Raw genomic sequence first — 25,190 nt, forward strand, 5'->3', positions numbered from 1 at the left:
CCTGTCTAAATTTTATATCCTCTGCTTCCCTTATGTCAAAACTCAGCTACTACTTTAGTCTCTCACTTCCTAATCTACACCCATGCTTATAAATTAAGGATAATGCAGATACATGGTGAAACAACGTTCTGATGGGCGGTTTGCGGGTTTAAATCACCTCGGGGTATGCGGTGCACGGTGGCGCTGGCAGCAGTCTACATTCGCAGAGGTGTGTTGGTGCATGTCAGAGTACGGTGCAGCGTGTAACTGTGCAGACTTTTTCTGACGTGCTAATGGTGACTGTGTGTTAAAAAATGGCTCAAAGAAAGCATATTGATGACGTTATGAGGGATAAATACTAGGGCGAATGAAGGCTGGTCAAACACAGCAGGTCGTAGCACGGGCCCTCTGTGTGCCACAAAGTGTGATCTCAGGATCACGGCAACGATTCCAGCAGACAGGAAACGTGTCCAGGCGCTACAGTACGAGACGTCCACAGTGTAAAACACCACAGAAGACCGATGTCTCACCATCAGTGCCCGCAGACGGCCAGGGAGTACTGCAGGTAGCCTTGCTCGGTACCTTATCGCAGCCACTGGGACAGTTGTCTCCAGACACACAGTCTACAGACGACTGAACAGACATGGTTTATTCGCCCGGAGAGCTGCAAGGTGCACTCCACTGACCCTTGGTCACAGGAGAGCCCGTAAAGCCTGGTGTCAAGAACACAGTACATGGTCATTGGAACAGTGGTCCCAGGTTATGTTCACTGACGAGTCCAGGTATAGTCTGAACAGTGATTCTCGCCAGGGTCTGGCGTGAACCAGGAACCAGATACCAACCCCTTAATGTCCTTGAAAGGGACCTGTATGGAGGCCATGGTTTGATGGTGTGGGGTGGGATTATGATAGGTGCACGTACACCCTTGTTCAAATGGTTCAAATGGCTCTGAGCATTATGGGACTTAACATCTATGGTCATCAGTCCCCTAGAACTTAGAACTACTTAAACCTAACTAACCTAAGGACATCACACAACACCCAGCCATCACGAGGCAGAGAAAATCCCTGACCCCGCCGGGAATTGAACCCGGGAACCCGGGCGTGGGAAGCGAGAACGCTACCGCACGACCACGAGACACACACCCTTGCATGTCTTTGACAGAGGAACAGTAACATGTCAGATGTATCGGGACGTCATTTTGCACCAGTATGTCCGCCTTTTCAGGGGTACAGTGGGTCCCACCTTCCTCCTGATGGATGATAACGCACGGCCCCACCGAGCTACCATCGTGGAGGAGTACCTTGTAACAGAAGATATCAGGCGAATGGAGTGGCCTACCTGTTCTCAAGACCTAAACACCATAGAGCACGTCTGAGATGCTCTCGGTCGCCGGCCGGAGTGGCCGAGCGGTTCTAGGCGCTTCAGTATGGAACCGCGCGACCGCTACGGTCGCAGGTTCGAATCCTGCCTCGGGCATGGATATGTGTGATGTCCTTAGGTTAGTTAGGTTTAAGTAGTTCTAAGTTCTAGGGGGCTGATGACCTCAGAAGTTAAGTCCCATAGTGCTCAGAGCCATTTGAACCATTTTTTGCTCTCGGTCGACGTATCGCTGCACGTCTTAAAACCCCACGACACTTCAGGAGCCCCGACAGGCACTGGTGCTAGAGTGGGAGGCTATACCTCAGCAGCTGCCCGACCACCTGATCCAAAGTATGCCTACCCGTTCGTGAGGCCTGTGTACGTGTGCATGGTGATCATATCCCATACTGATGTCGGGGTACATGCGCAGGAAACTGTGGCGTTATGTAGTACATATGTTTCGGGACGGTTTTCTCATCACCAATACCGTGGACTTCCAGATCTGCGTCGTTTGTGTTCCCTATGTGCCTATGCTGTTAGCTCCAGCTTTGTGTATTGCCACGTTGTGTGGCACCACATTCTACAATTATCCTTAATTTATGAGCATGAGTGTAACTCTCTCACCAACACCTGATTTAATTCGACTCCATCTTATATCCTCCTTTCAAGACATAGTCCATTCCGTTCAGTTGCTCTTTAAAGTTCTGTGTCTGGCAGAATTACAATGTCGCCGGCAAACCTCAAAGAATTTGTTTCTTCTCCAAATTTTCTTTGGTTTGCTTTACTACTTGCACAATGTATAGATTGAATAAGATCGAGTGTAGCTTACAAACCTATCTCCCCCACTTCTAGTGCCGTCTGGATTCTGAACAAGTTGTAAATAAACTTCCGCTCCTGGTATTCTACCAATGCTGCCTTAAGATCCATAACGGTATATAGGCAATGTACGTGTCTGTGTGTGCCAGGTATGGCGGACTGTCTGCGGCAGAGCGTGCGCTCGGACGGCTGGTCCTTCCTGACGCGCGGCCTGGGCATCGTGGTGGTGCGCGCCTTCCCCACCAACGCAGCGTGCTTTTTCACCGTGACGCTGGTACTGCGCTGGGACCAGGAGCGCCGGCGTACTAGCAGCCACGGACACCGGCAGCTGCCGCCCGCCGTCGGAGAGCACGACTCCGGCTTGCTGCAGCTGCAGCCGCCGCGCCCTGCCGCCACCTGGCACCGCGGCCACCAGGACGACCTCTTCGGCTGGAGGCGTAGCCTGGCGCGAGCCACGGGCTGCAGCTTCCTCAAGCTGGAAGGCCCGGCGGCCAACAGGGAGGATCAGAGCGAGGCAGCTGGGGGCCAGTACGAGAGCGTTCACAGACTCTTCTTACACACGGCTGACTTCACAGAGAGCTCGTGGCTGAGCAGTGAAGAGTTCCTCTCCCCTCCTGAAGGCGATGCTGAGCGGAAGATCGAGGCGGGGCAGTTGGCGGTTTCGGAAAAGGGCGAAGTAGGGAGCATGGTCGCTGACAATCTTTCGAAAGGGTTTGAGTCTGAAATAGTCCGGTCCCAAAGCGGAATGGCCTCTTCAACCAGCGAAGAAATCTCGACAACGGTGTCAAAGTTAGATCCCAAATCGGACGACATTCAGATAATGGGTAGTCCGGCGAGTGGCTTGGTGAGGAAGCCGGACGCCGTGCGCCACATCAGCCGGGATGCTGCGAACCGTACGATGGTGGCGACGCAGGTGGACTTGTTCCAAGGGTATATCGTGCCACCAGACGACCTGTGGCTGGACCAAGGAGTCGGCAATCACCTCGAGCGCGGAAAGCTAGCCGCCACACGGCTCGACAAAAGTCGTTCCTTGAACGACTGAATCAATAGTAGGGACACACGTCTCCATATGTGAGGACGGAGAGTTTTCATTCGTAGTGTAAAATGAGGGCCTTCTTACAATGAAGAGGCCGCAATCAGGCATATTCTGATTCTGATTTCATTTATTTAAGTCGTTTCCGGATTGAACACTTCGTGATTTATGTCGGTGGCGTAGTATTCTTTTCAGGTAGTGCACTCTTGGTCTGTGGCTCACAGTGTTTATGTGGAAACGTATTTACAAGATATGTAATGTTACCTGTAGCCAGCCCAACTGTGAAATACGATCGACAATTGGGTTAAAAATTACTCGACTGTTGCTTCTTTTTTGTAAGTTTGGTCCATTTCACCGTTTGATACATCAACTGGCGCTGGGTGTAAACGCACACTGCGTTCTCCTCCTGTGGACTGCTTGAAGACGGCGCAAAATAGACAAAGTGTGCACCAGCATTTACAACGAGTCGTGCTCTAAAGCTTATAGCACTATGTGTAGGCAAAGGTATAGTAGATGAAACAACAAAGAAACGAACAAGCGACTGTAATGCTAACTGGGAGAGTGCACAATCCGTCTGATATGAGTAACAAATGCTTGGATGTGGTAACGGTTTAACTAAAAAATTCATCATAACAAAATGTGACTGACTGCTGCCTGTTCAATACAAGTTAACGAACTTCGCAGTAGATAATTTCCCATTTTTCCCATTCCGATAAATGTTTTTATATTACTCGTAAATGATGCTGAGCTATAATGTCATGCTATTTATATTTCGCTGAATTTAAGGATGATAAAGGATAGCCAGCCTGTAGCCCCAGTGGCTGCTGAGTGCCTTTATTTGGTTGTCAGTCACACACCTGTCAGGAATCAGAATCAAGGACAAGAGGATCACATTGTTCTCAAACTGTTCAACAGCATGAAATTTATAGACTTTGAGGTCACATTTTTCGTTTTAATAGAACATTCATTTGACCTAATAGCTTTCTTTACAGTTATCGTTCGAAGCATAGTTAACAACAGTGTAGAGTTTAAGATGACGCTATTACAATGATAGTTAATATGTTACAACTTACGATATTGTTTTCCATTTATCTGATACAGTTTGTCTTAAATAATATTGAAGTTTTTATGTATTGGTAACAACACTCCCTTCCTCACATGGTTTCTTATCTAACAGTTGGGGACAGTTACGTCCATAGGGTAGTTTAGCAAGTTTTTATGTTTTCTATTACAACTGCAGTACATATATATGTGAGAGTTGTGGATTCAAGTAATATTTTAGTTCGGGATCTTCGTACGCCCTACAGTGTAAACGTTTTAGTAATGAATTCAATGAGTTACCTAGCTAAACTACAGCCTCGCTGAAATCAGTATATCCCCGCTATCCTCTTTAGGGGTGGGGCTAAATCTCTGTTTTCCGTTGCACGTGTCTTACATAAATAACAACTTTCTAGTCTTGAAGGTCTAATGTTGACGATGGTAAGTTTCTCAGTAGGTGACACCTGACTTCTCAGCTTGGGCTGTGCTATCTGTAGATAGTAGTAACTACATACGTAATTTTTTATCTTTGTATTTTAATGTCTCGCTTAAAAGGACGAGACAAACTCTTCCAAAGGCAAAGATGCTACATATATTTTACAGATTCACTGTTCAGAAGCTTATAGTATGATATATTCATGGAATGGCCAATGTAAACGAAAGTAATTAATACTCAACTGTATATATTGTAAGAAATATAAATATTCTCAAAGAGAAATTATTTGCAGGTGATTATTTTATAACTTAACATAGAAGACTACAGTACTGACACAATTACCAACAAAGATGTCGATAGTAGGGCACAAGTCTGAACAATCACTAACCACCAGGGTTTTCAGTTGATTACACAACATGCAGCAGAAATGTCAGAGAATTTTGACTAGGTCAACGTCTTTATGATGGCGCCCTCTTGGGTAAAATATTCCAGAGGTATGGAGTGTAGCCATGTATGGAAGTGAAACATGGACGATAAATAGTTTGGACAAGAAGAGAATAGAAGCTTTCGAAATGTGGTGCTACAGAAGAATGCTGAAGATTAGATGGGTAGATCACATAACTAATGAGGAGGTATTGAATAGAATTGGGGAGAAGAGGAGTTTGTGGCACAACTTGACAAGAAGAAGGGACCGGTTGGTAGGACATGTTCTGAAGCATCAAGGGATCACAAATTTAGCATTGGAGGGCAGCGTGGAGTGTAAAAATCGTAGAGGGAGACCAAGAGATGAATATATTAAGCAGATTCAGAAGGATGTAGGTTGCAGTAAGTAATGGGAGACGAAGAAGCTTGCACAGGATAGAGTAGCATAGAGAGCTGCATCAAACCAGCCTCAGGACTGAAGACCACAACAACAAACGTCTTTATTCTTTTACTTACTTTAGACATTGTGACGCTGTGCAATTCATATTACAGACTTAACATCTACGTCGTAAACTCATTAATATAAACGTACCTCGACAATGTAGATGACACAAGGATACTTCACCAGGGACCATTCCCCCGCCCTGTAGCTTACACTTCGGCAGCATATACAAAACTTATAATTACCTGATATTCTCAGTAGTGTAAGAGGTGATCTTTAAATAGTGAGTTGCAGTCATATTTAGGAAAGCTTTTCATGTGCCATGACAGAAAGGAAAGATCTATCGATTACTAGTTTCGACCAACTGAATGGCCATCTTCAGATTTCTTAATAGGAAGAAGGGTCTACAGTAACTACTGAACTGAGACGCTTTGCCATAGTCATCTTTAAAATTCCAAAATCAAAACTTGTAGTTACGGTATATACATATTAGATACGCTATGCACATTTTATTTTGCAGTAAACCAGAAACATCATTGTGATATAATGAGACAACAGCTTCATCCGATACTGTCAATAGATAAGACGGCCTCTTATGTTGTCTCAATACATAAACATGATTAATGTGGTATAATGCACAACGAAAAGGTACATAACTGCAGATTTGAGTTTGGTACTGTAAACATTATTGGGAGAAAGCATCTTGCTTCATTAGTCGATGCAGAAACTACTTTCTACAATGTGATCTTAAGGTGGCCATTTAACTGATCTACACAAATAATCGATGTATCCATCCTTGCGATCTTGACAAATAAAAAGTTTTCCTTAAGAAGACTATAACAATATACAAAACTCTTATGCATCTAGATAGATTTTCCTACAACGATTTTCATGTTCTCCCGTTATTTGTTGGTGTCTTCTGCTTCTTTCAGCTGCCTCTGTTCCATCTTTAATATAGTTTACTGTTACCCGTGGGCGCACTCACATATCAGTAGTTTTGTTGTGATGAGTGATAGTAAGTAAACTATTGTCAATAAGGCAGATGCCTTCACGTGTTCGCTGTTTGGGTAAGCACTGCTCGTGATGTGAGGTCGAGCGATTGTAGTGCTGGACTTCTTCAAATTCATCAGCTATTATCAGGATGTAACAAGGAAATATTGGTCCATCCTTGACAGCCCGACCATACCGGAGGCAGAAATACACGGAGCATTCATGATGATGCAAGATCTTTTGGACCTCGTTTTTGACAAGATCTGTGGTACCATTTAGCAGCGCAGCATCAAACGACTGATCCATAACCGAGGTTTCCTTGCAGCGGATCCAAAGCATCGTTGCAGAGTGTAGTTTTAGTTACCGAAGGGGAAATACTCTCTCAGACAGATAAAGCTATGTTCCTCAAGGAAACATTAGTCTGAAACTGTTCGTGATAACAAACTAATGGAATAATCTTTACAATGCGAAATCCAATCCGTTATCACTTGTATGTGGATTATTTTACCGTCTTCCGCTCTTCCCGCAGCTAAATGTCAATTTCAGGTACGCTAGACGGCATACCTTTGTCACGCAGTAAAGGATTTCATTTTTCCTCTGGAAAATAATATGTGGTGACTGTAACGCTGTGCTGTTAAGAGAGTCAACCATGTCACCCTTTCTGGATATCTTACGTGTTAGATACTGTACACAGTGCATGCATTAGACTAGCAATGAGCGCTTGTCAGACTACTACTAAAACATGTTTCGGTATTGAGGCTGGCGAACCGCTACTATCAATCTGTCGTCATGTTCAAATCGCTCGGCAATCCAGAATGTGCACATTCCGTTCCGTTGCACAATCACACACTGCAGTACGTATATGAGCATAGCGCTAGTACAATAACAGCCAACGAACAATTTCAATACTAAGAATACGATTACAGGAAATCCTAGGTGAACTAAAATTAGTAGACGTTAAGATAACAACACAGGGATGGGGAAACATCTTCCGTTCTTGCTCTAAGGAATGAGAGTAATTTTAATCATGAAAAAATCTCATACGTTCAGACTCCACGGTGTATTTTACAGAGCCATTTTACTGTTTTCTACGAAGAAAAGGAAGAGGATTAGGCCATTAGATCTGGTCAGTGGAGTCGAAACACAATCTACGATCGGACAAGGGTTTCGAAGGAAGTTGTTCGTGTGTTCGTCTAAGCAACTATCCTAGCATTCACCTTTTCTGATATAGAAAATCGACTCATCCCGGAAATGAGTCCAGCGTCGTAACATCTGCGACATTACATCGAGACAGTTCCTCAAGTTAGGAAAGGTTGTGCTGGCTAAGGAATCACCAACAAAGCGGCATCTGTCAAAAGGCTTGTTATGCTACTAAAGAAATCGGTCGGCTTGGATATCACTTCAAAACGTTGTTTCAGTTTTGGGAAAGCCTTAGGATGTATCATGGAGGCCGCAGTACTTAAGGTGCTTCAAGTAGATGACTTCTCTAGTTACTTCCGCTGCATTAATTAGTTGTATACTCACACTGAATCATGAAATAATTTAGTAGTGAAAACCACAATAAAAGTAAATTCCCACCTTTACCGAATTTGGAGTACGTTCTGCAATCTTTGGGTATCCTGCCTTTGAAGCACCTGCAATGCACAACTAAAAATTTGAGAATCTTAGTTTGAAATGTTTCTTGTGAAACTTCTGCAAGAATGGGCAAAAACTTTTACTCTACATCTCTTATGGGAAAGACATGAGAGAACACTCAGGAACAATGGAAAAAATCTACTACACGCTTTTTACGTGCTTCCATTTAGTCTCAGTATCTAACGCTTGTCTACAGAGCACAGTATGAGATGGCTGTACACGACTGTGCACTGACTGGTTGCACTGTGAAGGTAACATGTTTTCGAGAGATACTGTGCATCCAAGGTCGGATGGATCTAGGAGTAAGGAGAAAACAAATCACTGTGGTTTCAGTATTAACGTTTTAATGCTTTGATATATATACGCAAGATTACAGAAGACAATATTACAAATAATACAGGGCCGTCAGTCTTGAGATACTGTACCGGCCAATTACAATATTTGTTACGCTAATGAATTATTTGTGCCAGAACTCTTCATTTCTATTCAAACAGTAAATTACAATCACGTAAGTACATATATTCGACATACATCATTTCCTCCTTCATTGCTTGTATGTCATTTACATGGGTGTGGAATCTGCTGGTATCTGGAAAAATATGTTGAAATTTTGAAAACATGTTCGTGATAGTAATTTATTCCATAAAACACAATTAACATACGGAAAGAGGCAGAAGAGTATCGTCTGCACAGTCAGGAAAAACAGGAGGGAACACATCCAGCGTACCAGATCTCTCAATAGGTGCCCTCGTCACCTACGACATGAGAACTTCACAGGTTTTATGTCCACTCTATAGGCCACGGCTGATAACAGAAAGTCCTCTTCGACGAAAGTATCACTGGAAGATGAGTGGAAGCGCTACAGGTCTGTTGTTGTACATGGTTTATACTTAAGAGGTGTCAGAAGAGTAGGATTGGGAATGTTCTGGAGTGACGGCATCGGCTGTTTAGAGGCAGGTGTGTTTGATTCGGAGGGAACAGGAAGTTTGAATGATACAGACATAGTGTTTGTAGGACGCTGAGAGTCAATAATTCTAAGTGCCGAGTATGGCAGCGGAGACACGCCGTTCGGGAGATGAAGCTCTGTGTTGTGTGTAACTGGTCCTACATTGTCTGAGCGTTGCACCGTTTGTGCCGCCAGTGTGTGTTTCTGCCGTGGAAGCGGTTTTGGCGTGGTCGTGGAATTATCCTTGGTGCGGAGGCGTGGCGGCTTTACTATTGGTGCTGTCTTGGAAAAAGAATTCTCAGTTGGCGATGTAACTGACGTAGAAATCACGTCACCAGCCGTGTTCACACCTGCGGCGGATCGTTTTTTTCTGTAACTTGGATTCAGTTCGTTTCTTGTGGCTACCCTGTAAGAAGGACGCCGTATCACGGAAGTCGCAGGAAGCGATAATTTTTGTGTACGTTCAGTGGGCTGACTGTGATTGAGCGGTCTGTGAGACGTATCCATTTGTGCAGTTACTGCAGTTTCCTTTTCAGAAGATGGTTTGGACGCAGTGGGTACAGGTATTTTACTTTGCGAAATCGGCATTGGCTCGAAAGGTTTCGGCAACGCAGAAGAGAGTGAAACTTCCTGGGATTTGGTGTCTTTGGCTGAGCTTTTCGTGCGGTACCCACCGGGAGCCTCCACGTGATTGACAGTGAACGGCTTCCTGCCTAAAAGAGGACTTGTGTCGGAATAGACTGATCGGTACTCTGCCACTACAGGCGATGGTGTCACATGAATGGTCGTCAGTGAAGTTTCGACAAGTGGAGAAGCAGGCACCGAATGTCTATGATTGAGTCCGGATGGTACAGGTTCGGTTTCCTGGCGATGGGAATAAGGCCTCGCAGTAGCTACAGTACTTCCTCTCTGAACCAGGGTAACGTCAGATGATGGGCTTTGGAATTCAGCAGCAGGTAACTGTCTGAAGGTAGAAGTGCCCTTAAGGGGCACAGAAGGAGATTCGATACAAAATGTTCGGTCGCGTGGCACTGGAGGCATAGATATAGCTCGACTGACCGCGGATGACAGGGAAGAACCTTCCAGGATATTGGGTACTGAAGTATTCTTAGCGGCAGCAGACGGCGAGAAATCTGAATCCGATGGGTCTGCAATAACAGAAGTTACCTGAGGCAAAGGTATCTCGACAGATCGAGTTCGGAGCTCTACAGATCGCAGCTGGTTGACATCGAACGTTTTTGCCCCAGAAGAAGAGGGAGAGTTGGTGTTGGAGACGTAATCAAGCTGTACTGGATACGGTAACGTCTTAGTGTCAACTGCAGCACCTGGTGATGCTTTGATGGGAGAAGAAGTGGGGAAAGTTGGCGTAGATTTCCTGTTTACGATACTGGAAGTAATCGAGCTGCTGTGTGCTGCTGGTACGGTTGCCACAGTTTGTTTAACCAGCGGAAAAATTAAGAGAGACGGATCCTCTTGTACTGCACTCGATGTATGATCTTCAGCGACCCAGAACTGTTCTTGAATCGACACCTTCCGAGAAGTATCATTAGTTGTCACTCTTTGTGGGAGAGTAACCTCAAGAGACCGTGTGCGCAGCTCCACTGTCGGCAACTGTTTCGTTCTGAAGTCTCCATTGTCGGAAACGATACTTTGATCTATGGTGAAGGTGCGCTCGCGCAGCAATGGTGACTTTGTCAAATTCACGTGATTTGTAGTACGATAGTAATCTTCCCCACTGGCTGGGACCGGTGCCGAAGTTGTATTGGCAGACGTTGGCACGTTACTCGCGTTAAGCGGCACTGTGTCGTACGATCTCGCCAACAGATCTCTAGCTGGAAAATGCTTGTCGTTAGTCTTGGCAGACAAATCGTCGCCGTCGTTATTGTAATGAGTTGTTACAGACAGCGCCTTGAGCTGTGTGGGTAACTGTGTTGGCCCATTTTGGTATTGATGCTTCAGTGTGGTACCTTTATCTTCTCTCATATCCCGAGATGTAAGATCGGGTGTCTTTCCTCTTGAGACAGTGTCCCCTTCAGCTGACGGGAAATGTTGTAGATCATCGGGTTGGTCTTGGACCTTGGAGGGGTAATTGTGTGATGCAAGAGCCAAGTCTTCAGCAGGTTCAGTTGTCCTTACAGGCAGTGTCTTGATCTGCGTGGACAAAGGCAGTCCTCTGTACTGTGGACTCTTTTGACTTTTTACTTCAGGATAATTACTGACACTGGGCAGTGTATCCTGTTCCAAATGTTGAGAATCTTCATACCCAATGTGCCGCTTCCGACTACAGTCTTCCTCAGCTGGCCTCTGTTCGAGACTGCCAGTAGATATATCACTGAATTCGGCAGATTTGCTTCCAGACGAGGAGGGAATCTCTGCGTCCCGATTACGCTCATTTACTGTTACGGTCAGTGTAGTGACGCGTCTAGACAAAGGAGAGAGTTCTTTGGACTGCCTGTGATTGTCAGTCGTCTGTTCTGTGCGACCACTGGTGGCTGGAGGCGTCGAGGTATCCACTGGTTCGCTACGGAGGGATGACGCGGCGGTTCTTACTCGCGAAGCGTCGGCATCAGATGTCTGGGTCCGGTGAGTGCTGGTGCTCTGCTTGTTGGGGGCAGATGCTTCTTTGCTGGATGCGGGGGTGGAGCGGCCGCTGCGCTCCAGCAGACTGGCGGCGAGGCGCTCCTCGGGCGTCCAGGGGCGGCGCGAGAGACGCTCCAGAGAACGCCAGCCAAGGTAGGGGCGACGCACCTCCTGGGACCATCCGGCGTCGCTGGCGGGCGCTGGCGACGTGGTTCTCAGCGTCAGCTGCGAGCGGTGCCGCCGCGGCGGCGTCGAGTCCCAGCCGCCCAGAGGCGCCGTCTGCCAGTCCGACTGCGGCCGCTGGCGTCGCGACGACAGAGGCGTGGCGTACAGCGTGGCCGCGTCCCGGCTCCACGTCTCCTCGTCTGCACACAAGGAATGCAGTTATAAGCACAACACACCACATTTATCGTACGAGAAGAACACGGCAAGTGCCACAATCCAACCTCGCGCAAACTTTTCTCAGGGGAAGAGGAGTCAAAATTAGCGAAGGCATGTTTCGGCATATCCGTAGATACTCGCCCGTTTCTGAGAACATGACGGTCGAAGTTTTCGACGTACTTGAGATGTAATTACAATGAAATGAACACCCTTAGCTGCTTACAGGCGTTGACATGGGTCAACGGGGACAGATGAAAATGTGTGCCCCGACCGGGACTCGAACCTGGGATCTCTTGCTTACATGGCAGACGCTCTATGCATCTGGCACGCCTCCCGCGAAACCCACACTCTCAACGTATTGTCCCGCACTACATTCGTAGTGCCCCCGCCCATTATACTCATTACTCGCGGCGCGTTGCCGATTCCCGTAAGAGTTCGGACACTGTTTGTGCGTTCGCACAGAAGAATAAGATGGTCAAGTGGCCGGTGAGCCGTAACTATATATTTACTAAGGTGGTATCTGTTCTTTCCAAAGCCGATGTCCGAAAGAACAGAGATAAATCCCTGCAGTCGCCCTATTCTCTGTGTCCCGGTGGCTCAGATGGATAGAGCGTCTGCCATGTAAGCAGGAGATCCCGGGTTCGAGTCCCGGTCGGCGCACACATTTTCATCTGTCCCCGTTGACATATGTCAACGCCTGTAAGCAGCTAAGGGTGTTCATTTCATTGTAATTTCATTGTAACGAGCTGCTTGGCCACCGATGGTATCTGTTCTTTCGGACATAACCGAAAGAACAGATACCAGCTTAGTAAATACTTTAGATGTCTTTTAGCTCGCTTTAATCTCAGCCGAAATGGTGGCACAGTGGGTAGCGTCGCTGTCTGTAACTTTTGCGCGTCGTATTCGAAACCCGCTTATTGCTTTTATTGATTTTATTTTTTTCATTTGTCTATCCATGTCTGTAGAAGGTCACAACACAAATGTTTCTTATCAAGTTAGAGGATACAAGGGAGTTATATTAATTGTACAATTACAACTCGGTTTCGCAGTAAGAGTCATATATTTATTATAAAAAAGCACTCCGTCTTCAGGCCACGAGTGGCCTACCGGGTCCATCCGACAGCCGTGTCATCCTCAGTGGAGAATGCGGATAGGAGCGGCGTGGGGTCAGCACACCGCTCTCCCGGTCATTACGATGGTATTCTTGACCGAAGCCGCTACTATTCGGTCGAGCAGCTCCTCAAGTGGCATCACGAGGCTGAGTGCACCCCGAAAAATGGCAACAGCACATGGCGGCCTGGATGGTCACCCATCCAAGTGCCAGCCACGCCCGACAGCGCTTAACTTCGGTGATCTCACGGGAACCGGTGTGTCCACTGCGGAAGGCCGTTGCCCCATACATTTATTATAGGGTGAGTCAATAAGGACGTTACATCTACATCTACGTGATTACTATGCTGTTCATAATAAAGTGCCTGGCAGAGAGTTCAACGAACCACCTTCATGCTGTCTCTCTACCGTTCCACTCTCTAACGACACGCAGGAAAACGAGCACTTAAATTTTTCCGTGCGAGCCCTGATTTCTCTTATGTTATCGTGATGATCATTTCTCCCTATGTAGGTGGGTGCCAACAGAATGTTTTCACAATCGGAGGAGAAAACTGGTGATTGAAATATCATGAGAAGATCCCGTCGCAACGAAAAATGCATTTGTTTTAATTATTGCCACTCCAGTTCACGTATCATGTCTGTGACACTATGTCCCCTATTTCGCGATAATACAAAACGAGCTGCCCTTCTTTCTACTTTTTCGATGTCATCCGTCAGTCCCAGCTGATGTGGATCCCACACCGCACATCGGCACTCCAGAATATTACCATTCTGGAATGATATAGAAATCTATTGAGACACCCTTCAGAATCGACAGACGTGTCATTTCAAAGCAGCAAACAACCTCAAATTTCACATAAAAGTGTCAAGTGCTATTTTGGTTCGATGCGACTACCATTTGCTATGTGTCAAACATTCCACCCGTAATCAGTTTCTTCTCACACTCGTTGCAGGAAGTCGGGAAGAACTTGTGCAACGGCATCGTAGCTTCGATTTTCCAGGTCCGCTAAATCATTTCGTATGGGAGGAACATTCACACAGTCCTTTATAAAACCCCGGAGGAAGAAATCCTGTGATGCAACTTTGCAGAGCGAAGCGGCCATGCGACTGGCCTTTCACAGCCTGTCCAGCTACCTGGGAAGCGGTTATCGAGGATACTTTCGTGAGGAGCGAATTGCAGGCCTGCTTGGAGATTCGTTACCGTATCCGGTGCGAAATTTACACAGTACAGTTGTTGCACAGTGCGTTACATGAAACGAAACACACAGCGAGCACGCTCTGCACCAGTGAAAGCAGCCATTTTAACTGTGCACTACGCCGTCGCTCGTGGTGCCGGAATGGTACTGATGCACTACAATGAGTCAAACGTGAGGCTGCTTGCTACAAAAAGACTTATCTTCCGATTTTGTAAGTTATCTCAATAAATTTCTATATCATTCCCAAGTTGTAAAGTCCTTTTTGATTCACCTTGTAATATTTATGATATTTTCAGATGGCTACAATCTTTTTAAATTTTCTTATGTTTCATTCTAATATCAATTCTTACATTAATACTTTTATTCTTGTGTTTATTCTTTAGGAGGAATTGGTTCATTACTTTGATGATACCGATCGTAGAAACCCTTGAAGCATAGAGATTCCGAACGCCACAAGCATCGCGTGGTAGGCAGGTTTGCCACAGTGAAATTTCTTCGTTGAAACATTTTTATTGGCTGAGATCCAGCAACCGTACGTTATTTAATTACAGGATGTACATAGAGGACCGAGCGGGGTGGCGCAGTGGTTAGCCACTGGACTCGCATTCGGGAGGACGACGGTTCAATCCCGCGTCCGGCCATCCTGATTTAGGTTTTCCGTGATTTCCCTAAATCACTCCAGGCAAATGCCGGGATGGTTCCTCTGAAAGGGCACGGCCGACTTCCTTCCCAATCCTTCCCTCATCAGATGAGACCGATGACCACGCTGTCTGGTCTCCTTCCCCAAACCAACCAACCAATCCAAATAGGTAACGATCACTTACAGAGGTAGGTAACGATGTACATAGAGCCACATCGGCTGCACAAAAGTTTTGTCAATTGACCATGGTTTCAATTGCTCTAGTACAATCTAAACCATGGTCAATTGTGGCTGTATGTACATCCTGTAATTAAATAACGTACGGTTGCTGGATCTCAACCAACAAAAATGTTTCAACGAAGAAATGTCAGTGTGGCAAACCTGTCTACCACGCGATGCTTGTGGCGGTCGGAATCACTACGCTTCGAGGGTTTCTACGATCAGTATCATCAAAGTAATGAACCAATTCTTCCCAAAAAATAAACATAAATATAAAAGGACGGTTTCGATTGCACTAGAGCAGTCGAAACCATGGTCAATTGACAAAACATTTTGTGCAACCGACGTAGCTTGTATATACATCCTGTAATTACATTTCTTCACATAAATCTCACTCGGGAAAGAAACGCCGTTAACACTGTTGAATATTTCGCACATTGCCAATAAATTCACGGCAAACCACGCATAACGGATCACTTTACCGGAAACTGGCGCTTGCAACTGGTTATGAATCAAGATATACTACACGAATTTCTCTGAAAACAATTTCAAATAATATTCTCATTCATTTATTGTTCTTCGTTTTCTTAAATTTATTCACTAGACGTACAAATAGTAGACGAATAAGGACAACGTATTTCAATACACACTGGAAAACAGTCATACCGTAATCTTCTCATGGGTAGATAAATAAAAAACAAAAATGAAAATTATAATTGGGTTTCGAACACGGGGCGCAAAATTGTGAAGCCGCGACGGTAGCCTCTGTGTCACCGTTTCGACTGAACTATTTTCTCCCTCAAAGGCGCACAAAGTGCCTTAAAAACTCTGGTCGTCGTTTTCTCAGAAATGATTGAGTATCTACGGTCAGCCGAGACATGTATTCGCTTATTTTGATCCCCCTTCCACTGAGCGAAGCTTCTGGGAAATCGGGGTATGGCATTTGCCGTGTTCTCCGCGTTAGATGGGGACAGTGGGTTAATGGTGGTCTGTTAAGGAAATGTCGATATTAACAATATAAGTAAAAATATATTATAAAGATACTACTTTTTTATACACACACATTTACTTTAAGTTAAAATTTTCTAGTTCGTTAGTCAGAGTCACGCTCCTCTTCAGTTGTACGGTTTATAATCTAAGCAGCGTCTAACCGCAAGTGTGGTTTAAAAAAGTTTATGTAAGCCTAAGCATTACCGGTTTCGGATTCATTACAAAGCCATCTTCAGGTCGCTCATACAGATTTTCTTGCTTTCCTGCCAGTACCTCGTTTTGTTCTCGTAACTGGTTTGGTGCACTAAGATAAAGTTTATCATTCACAACTCAGTACGTCTAGCCGGTCCTGAGAAAAAGGATCATGATAAACAGGCAGACAGACAGACAGACAGTCAGTCAGTCAGTCAATCAGTCAGATAATAAAAATTTTTTTTCGTGCGATATAATTACAAATCGACAATTTTCGCATTTTTTCCTTTGGCCGTACTGAGGAACTTTGTTTTCTGCCAAATTTAATGATTCTACATCAATAGGAAGCACCCTATAGATTAGTTGTTAAGGATCCCACACAGCGCAGCTGTACTCCAAAATAGGACGGACAAGAATAATGTAGGCAGTGTCTTTAGTAGATGTGTTGCAATTTCTAAGCGTTCTTACAACGAAACGCAGTCTTTGGTTCGCTTTCTCCGCAGCGTTAAGTTGTTCGTAATTGTAATTTCTAGGTAATATGTTGAAATTACGGTCTTGATATTTGATTGATTTATGGTGTAACCGAAATTTAAGGGATTTCTTTTAGCACTTATGTGAATGATCTCACACTTTTCATTATTTAAGGTCAATTTCAAATTTCGCACCATGCAGGTGTCTTATCTAAATCGTTTTTCAATTGGTTTTGTTCTTCTGATGACTTTACTATACACTAAACGACAGCATCATCTGCAAACAAGCTAAGACGATGCTCATAATGCTTCCTAAATCAAATCGCTTACATAGATAAAGAACAGCAGAGGGCCCGCAACACTATCCTGAGGAACAGCAGAAATCACTTCTGTCTAACTCGATGATTTTCCGTCAATTACTACGAACTATGATCTCTGACAGAAAATCACGAATCCAGCCGCATAATTGAGACGATACCCCATAAGAACACAATTTTAGCACTGAGAGTAACAGCAGTTTCTACTTAAGGAGGGCTTATACAATTTATTAATGAAGTTTTTATTATTAGTGACAAACGCTTGCTTTGGGACTAACTACAGTGCTTTGTCAGAGCAAATGGTGTCAACTTCATTGAAGAGCTGACTGAGTAATCTATGCTTCGTTTGATTTTCGAAATTAGGTTTACGACAGTACAACATCCAAATCAGCGATTTATGCTGCATTTTATGGCACTGTTTTTCACAAAAATGAAATGAATGAGCACAAATCAAGCAGAATTCAATTTTCTCGTCAATGTACTGCTGCCGGATTGCGCTCGGGTATTCGAAACTGTTTAGCGGAACTGTGACCGCTTTCTGCGCAAATTTTAAAACACTTGGTTCTGCAAAAAAGTGGAACATTCGATAAAAAGTGATTCATATGGCCTCGGAATCTGAAAGTGTTTCATTTTTAGTTTTAGTGCTATCACTGACCTCAGAGCACACTTTGCTTCTTACTTAGATAGAACATGGCAGCCACAAGGTAGGAGGATCTTTGGCCAGGACATTTCTGTTGAACTTTCTTTCAGAAGAGAAAATCTGGAACTGGCAGACTCGATTTCATATTAATGTGGTTGCTGTGGCTTCTATAAATAGGCCTGACTCAACATCTCAGCTGGAAATGTCACAAGCGGAAAAATACATGTGCTTACAGGTTTAGGGCAGTGTGGGAAGAAAGGTAACCAGTATAAGAGATGTTTGAATTGAGACAACATAATCGGCCCTTATAAAACCAGTGATCACTAGTAGAGGCATGCCAAGTGGGACATGATTTAAGTCAGCGTCTTACTTCAGTAACTAATACATGAAAAACGAGGAGTTGCCACACCTATGAGAAACTGCTGTCAATTGAAAAATACTGATATCAGCAAGTTTTGTTTGGGAAATCATCTAGAGATGTACGCTAAAGGAGTAAAATTTCATAATAACTATGTCATTATAGCAACAGTACATCGAACACCTGCAGAAAAATTTAATAGATAGGTCAAGCAGTAATGAGCGAAGATATTTACAGAGTCCATAACATGAATAATATGGAATATTCATTACTATGTTTTACTTGTTCCATACTTGGTCTCCACCAAATGCAATTCAGATTAAATAGAGGTCTGCAAAGAAGTATATACTCTAAGTATTACGGTATGCAGGACAAAAAAGAAAATGTTTTCCAGCCAACATCATTTTTAATGCTGACAGTTTAGCACGATGCAAGGAGTACTGCAGAAAACTGAAAAAAATAATAACCGGGCCCTCTAAAGAGACGTATTATGGGTACATCTGGCAAGCAAATACAAACAGTGTTGAGTACAGTAAATAAAGATATTGGTAGGCCAAGAAAGGAGAAAAAGTTGGACTGGCAGAACTAGAGACACAAGTTACCCAATTAAAAAGAGATACACCCGGGGAAAGGTATGACCGACTTGGATGCAGAAGAAAAATAAAGAGCAGTGGTCCAGGTGAGAGAGGTCTGTTAGACTCCTTTGGGACGTCGTTCTTGGGACGCTCCTTGTAGGAAACTTGGCACGTTGCACATTTCTAGTGCAGGCGGCAGCTGAGCACTACTGATGGGATGGCATCACGAGACTTCGCCTTGCAGCTGCTGCACGTCGCCATATTTACGACCCGCTCCTGCAAATGAGCATCCACAGCAGTCACTGTACACCGCCTGCCTGGCAAAAGGTGCTAGCGCACAAAATGTGTGACAGAGACAAGAGAGAATAATTTACCAATAGTTCGTGCGGCGAAAGAAGAGCCCAGACAAAGAGGGTTTGGCGCTCCTTCGAGCAAGGTGGTCTGGAAAAGAACGAGTCTCCTCCTCTAAGTGTCCAACTTCTATGGCGTTCCTTTAATCCCATTTATACGTGTTACCCTGCCAGACTGACCTACATAGAATTTGCCGCAATTACAAGTGATTTCGTATACTGCATTCTTTTCCAAAGTTGACTGCTATCTTTACTATTGGGCAAAAGTGTCCAACAGTGTTGTACGCATGAAACGTTTTAAAATTCCTGGATTTAAGCTGCATAGCCATATTCAGATGGACATTTCCTAAATATGGAATAGTGCACTATTTACTAACGCCTTGATAAGGTAGGTAAAGAAGGCTAAAGCAGATAGGACACCTGCTTCAGCATTTTGTGTTCAGTTCGGAACCGACCTGCTGATGCGGTCGCAGGTTCGAATCCTGCCTCGGGCATGGATGTGTGTGATGTCCTTAGGTTAGTTAGGTTTAAGTAGTTCTAAGTCTATGTGACTGATGACCTCATATGTTAAGTCCCATAGTGCTTAGGGCCATTTGAACCATTTTTGAGCATTTGCTATTTTTATTTCAGCTTCGGAGCTGGCAGATGATAGATATAATCCCATCGAGCCAATGTTGTAATTTACGCCTCCTTCTCACATGCCCCGGTTTTTCCTTTATTTATGTAACTAAAGTTTTACTCAGCCTGTCAAAAAATTTTAGTTCGTATAATCAGAGCTACTTCACTTACGTGCTTAATCTCCTTTGTGTATCTTAACTCTGTTTACAAGTGGACCTGTTCAAGACAATATTATTCTGTTCAGCTACTCCCTTGGAATATCCCACCAAAGTTTATTGTTCAGTTTACTTTATTCTCGGAACAATTATTGTAATTTTTGATATACGAGGGTAATCCCAAAAGTAAGGTCTCCTATTTTTTTTATAAGTACATAGACCTGTTTATTTCTTCGATGATTTACATCAGATTACAGCTTGAACATTTAGCTATTTTTCGACATAATCACCATTTCTGTCGATGCATTTTTGTAGACGCTGTGGCAGTTTTTGTATGCCCATATCATACCAGCTCGCCGCCATGTTGTTCATAAAGTTATGAACCTCTTCTTTCACCTCGTCGTCGGGGCTGAATCGCTGGGACCACAATTAACGCTGTCAGGTACTCTGAAAAAATTCAAACGGGCAATTCAGAACCGGAGAAAAGGACTGTTGAGCAAGGGCGTACACGTTCTCCATGACAACGCTCGCCCACACATCGCTCGGCAAACCGTTGCTACCCTGCAGCAGCTTCAGTGGAACATAATCATCCTGACTTGGCGCCCAGTGACTATCACCTGTTCCCTACGTTAAAAGAACATTTGGCCGGAAAGCGATTCAGCTCCGACGACGATTTGAAAGAAGAGGTTCATAACTTTCCAAACAGCATGGCGGCGTGCTGGTATGACATGAGCATACAAAAACTACCACAGCGTCCACAAAAATGCATCGACAGAAATGGTGATTATGTCGAAAAACAACTAAATGTTCAAGCTGCAAACTGATGTAAACCATTGTAGCAATAAACAGGTCTATGTACGTATAAAAAAAAGGAGACCTCACTTTTGGGATTACCCTTATAGTTCATTATTTATGTGTTAAATGTTTTATCTAAGCTCAATAACTTTACATAGCATTTTCACTGAAACAGTTCCTCTCGTTTTGGTCCTAAATCAAACACTAACGATTGTCATCTTTGGAAAGCAACTGAGACACTCTGTAGATGCACTTGCTTAAAATCTTGGATGCTACAAAAACTTCACAGCCACACACATATATCTTTGTACCTGATGATGGCTTTATAGCCAAAAACCGGATTGTAAAATACATAATAAACACATTACATCTGTGTCGTCTGCGTTTTATCGGTAATGTATGAAATATTCTGCCAAAAATATAGAATGATCAATCAACGCAATTTCATATTTCTTCTAAAATTCTCAGATTTAGTGTTGCTAGCTGTTGTTGACTATAAAGGTGGTACCAGTAATAAAAATTTAAGATTTAGTTATTCATAGAACAAATTGAAATTACTAATTGTATCTCCAAAATTTAGACCGTCTCCCGTTTTGAGTGGTCAATGTGTCTGACTGCCATACGGAGCACCCAGGTTAAATTCCCGATGCTGTAACGGAATGTTTCTTGGGGATAGGAGTGGAGTGGAACCAATTCGGCCTCGTGAAGGCAACTGAAGATGAACACAAGTGAGAAGTAGCGGCTCCAAAGTTCGAAAAACTGTAACTGCTGCCGCTTTCAACTACGGCGTCAACAGGACAGTGCGACACGGAGGCCGATCAGCAGCCTGCGGATCTTCTCCGATTATCAGTTAACTTGATTCTGGAGTTTGAGCATTCTCCATCCTTACGGAAGACGCAATTTTCTTTTTTACACAGTGTCATTATCACACTGACGTATACATTTCCGCTTATGAATCAATGTCGAGAGTACAGCACTACTAGAAGCTGTTTGAAAAAGATTCGTCTGATGTCATTGACTGTAATTACCTTCTACGTGGGGTGAATTTTTAACTTAGGCTTCAAAACCAAAAGCTTGGCTTGCCGCAACTTTTAAGTTGCTGGCTCACACGGTCACCTTACTGGGAATCCCTGCTGCAGCTAGCATTCTCGTCACTTTTTTACTACCTGGTCTGCGTCGAGTCAAGATAGGTATAACTGGCGTTGCTTAATGTCCCGATTTTAGCGGAATATTCCAATTTTTAGAGGTTTGATGACCCGTCCCACATAAGCCTTATACTGGTCGCCAAATGTCCCGACTACTGGGCACGGCTAAAAGTTCTAAATGTAATTTGTATCACTTACAGTCAGGTGGAGTATATGAAAGTTCGGAAATGACTCTCTGAAGGAGTCGATGTGCGTCAGTCAGAAAAGATCGAATATGTTACACAAAGAGGTCGCGATCAATCGATCAACTAAAGGGCAGCGCATGGCCTCAATTGCTTTATTATTTCCTGAACATTCAGTCATGCGATATATCTTCCGAAAGACGGGAACCGAATTTCGGAAACCGGTTATCGCTGGCGTGTTTTCATGTTACGGTCTGAAGCGGATTTGCTTGCCCAGTTAAATGTGGTGTCTGCAAAATAGCTGTTTCTAATTTAGCCAGCACAATCGCTATCTCTCTTCACTGAAAAATTAAAGGTACACAGCTTCATGCTCAGTCTAACATTTCTACATCTCCCTCACTGCACAGTAAGTCATCCCGTCCATATTATTCGAACATTCTGAAAAGAAGACGTAACCTGACAATCCCACCAAGTTTGCATGGGAGCGAAAATCGACTGCGAAAGTGGACAACCGGCAGCTAGGAACGGATTTCCAGAATTGATTTTGGAGACTCCCTCTCTCTCTCTCTCTCTCTCTCTCTCTCTCATGACCATTGATTGATCGCGACTTCTCTTAGTACTTCTACTCAATGGCGGTGAACGCCCTTTGCCCTCACCCACTCATTCGTTTTGTGCTTTCGTTTGTAGTGAGAAATAGAACGTGGGAACCATGGGACTTTAAGGTGTGTGCACAAGGGTCGTCGATACTCTCAGTCCATTCAGCCCATGGAAAAACTATTGCTACTTAATTTGCAGAATATGAATCTTTTCAAAGCACAGTAAATACAAACAATTTGAATGAAGTTACATGCTAGTTAGGTACAGAGGTAACTACACTGACAAGCCTAAACATCAGCTGGTCCTATGATCTAAAACTTCAGTAGTATTCTTAACAAAAGCAAAGTGAACAATTCTTTATCGTGCGTGTGTTTCTTGATATCTGATCTTTAAATGTAACTTTTTTTTATTAAGGGTGTTTTGCTGACGGGCTTAGGAGTCATACGTGTCAGGAAGATGAATGAAAAGTTCAATTCTATTTTTTTACAAATACTACACTCTTTTTTAATACCACACTTCGTCTATGTGCCTCCCTTTGCAATAGCTGTAACTGTGACGCTGACATGCTCGTAAAAGTATGGAACAAGTTTGTCTATCTTCTGGATGTTTGTTGTCCATGTCTTTTTGGAGGGCATACTGATGATTTGCCAAAAGTAAATGAAATCCTTGATCCTACATTGTGAAAAGCGCCGCAAGGTTATGTGCGCATGTTTCTTAGTAGTCAGAGGCGGATGGTTCAGTTTAAAATAACAGTTTTGTAGCCCTATGCGCAAGTGAAAAATTTCATGTTTCATACTTCATTTGTGTAAAACTTATAGTCTTCTGAAATCGAATGAACGTATTTTCAAAACTCTATACAATCTACACTTGCGCCTGCATTGTACTAACCATTAGTGAATGTTTGGCAGAAGATACTTTTTACTGAACTTTCTTGTTCCGTCCACAGCTGAGGCGTAAAGAAGTGCTTAAACCCCTCTTAAACATCTCTGTGCACACACTTATGGGTGTACGTTATCATGATACATCTGACGTCTTTCGTCGAGTGTTAGAAAGCTGACATTTTCCTGTGTTTACATTACACCCTCGCTGCAGGCGATCAAACACGTGCTACCGCGGACACGGTTACTGGAACATACGACACGTATCGCGTGCTTGTGTGCAGCGAGCATTGACGTCACTGCTAACCTTCTCGCTTCATCATGTCGAATGTAAGATAATACGCACACCGCCTACACCTGTTTCACCCACACACGATTGTAAATGCATTTGGGATTATTATTATTAACTCATTTATTAGTGAAATAAATAAATTTACCATTATATAAATGTTTTTATTTGTAAAAAGCTTCCTTCAGAAATACCTAGAAGATTGTTTTGTATAAACCCTTCGAAACACCCATCTGTTTAGTCATATCCGACGGCACTATCTTCTTCTGCTGATTGAAAGGTCTAGCACAGGTTTAGATCACGTAGAGACCTGTGGTACGGAGAAAGCCCCAATAATATTGCTCTAAACTCTTTCAAGCCGCAAATTTAAATGTTTTTAAATTTTAAGTTTCGGTCATATTTATATACATAATATAGAGTTTTTTGTTTACGCACCAAAACGGTATTAACTGTATTAATGGAATTTTTTTTCTAATATCTGTACATGGCTCGAGCAGGAACCTTAGGATGAAATCATCTTGTAGAAATAGTGAACAGCCAGCCACTTCCACAGTGGAAAGTTTATTAAAACGCCTTCATCAAAAGTAAATATTGAGAACCTAAACAAGTCAACAGTGCAAATATATATAAAATGGTACAATTACATCTCTTTACGCATACAAAAACTTGTTCCGACTTACTGGAATGCATGTTGTGGCAGAGGTACGTACGAAAATATAGCCAGCAGGCATCAGTCAAATATAAAATTTCACCTCCATAATAATTAAAACATACACAACATGGTTATGGTCATTTGCTATTTCCTCATCAAGTGCTAGTGTTAGTGCACTAGCGTCACGCACTCAGCGCTTGGGCTAAGGAAAGCTTCTTGCATGAGAGGGCACTAATAGTATGCACAAGGAAGGTGCGCGATGATGAATGAAACTTTATTATGCTCAACTTGCTTAAAACTTTAAAAACAAAATTATGATCTTAAAAACCAGCTCATATTGCCATTTTATTAATTTTAAATGTATACATAGCTAAATATGATATAGTTATTGTGGTGTCACCGCCAGACACCACACTTGCTAGGTGGTAGCCTTTAAATCGGCCGCGGTCCATTAGTATACGACGGACCCGCGTGTCGCCACTGTCAGTGATAGCAGACCGAGCGCCACCACACGGCAGGTCTAGAGAGACGTACTGGCACTCGCCCCAGTTGTACAGCCGACTTTGCAAGGAAAGGTTCACTGACAACTACGCTCTCATTTGCCGAGACGATAGTTAGCATAGCCTTCAGCTACGTCATTTGCTACGACCTAGCAAGGCGCCGTATTCAATTGATATTTATTATGTGAAGCGTGTATCATCAAGAGAGATGTTCTACAATTGTGGATTAAAGTTAAGTATTTCATCATGTACGTACTTTAT

General features: G+C 43.7%; 2 protein-coding genes and 1 pseudogene across 2 annotated transcripts in view; 1 reads left to right on the plus strand and 2 right to left on the minus strand.

Annotated features, from left to right (window-relative positions):
• Positions 1–4,946, plus strand: part of LOC126416303 (mitochondrial basic amino acids transporter-like) — a 238,390-nt gene extending 233,444 nt beyond the window's left edge. The window contains exon 7 of the mRNA XM_050083961.1: positions 2,307–4,946. Coding sequence (XP_049939918.1) covers positions 2,307–3,199 — 893 coding nt within the window. The 3' untranslated portion in view covers positions 3,200–4,946. The remainder of the gene's footprint in view (positions 1–2,306) is intronic.
• LOC126417103 (mucin-4-like) lies at positions 3,495–24,467 on the minus strand. Its single transcript, XM_050084998.1, has 3 exons — positions 24,458–24,467; positions 10,160–12,045; positions 3,495–3,743 (listed from the first exon to the last, which is right to left on the minus strand). Exons 1-3 carry the CDS (start codon positions 24,465–24,467, stop codon positions 3,495–3,497), a joined length of 2,145 nt encoding a protein of 714 aa, XP_049940955.1.
• On the minus strand, positions 13,339–13,455 carry LOC126417282 (5S ribosomal RNA; annotated as a pseudogene).
• Positions 24,468–25,190: the final 723 nt, after the last annotated feature.

This window comes from Schistocerca serialis, chromosome 8 (genome assembly GCF_023864345.2).
Source record: "Schistocerca serialis cubense isolate TAMUIC-IGC-003099 chromosome 8, iqSchSeri2.2, whole genome shotgun sequence".
In the NCBI taxonomy this organism is placed as follows: Eukaryota; Metazoa; Arthropoda; class Insecta; order Orthoptera; family Acrididae; genus Schistocerca; species Schistocerca serialis.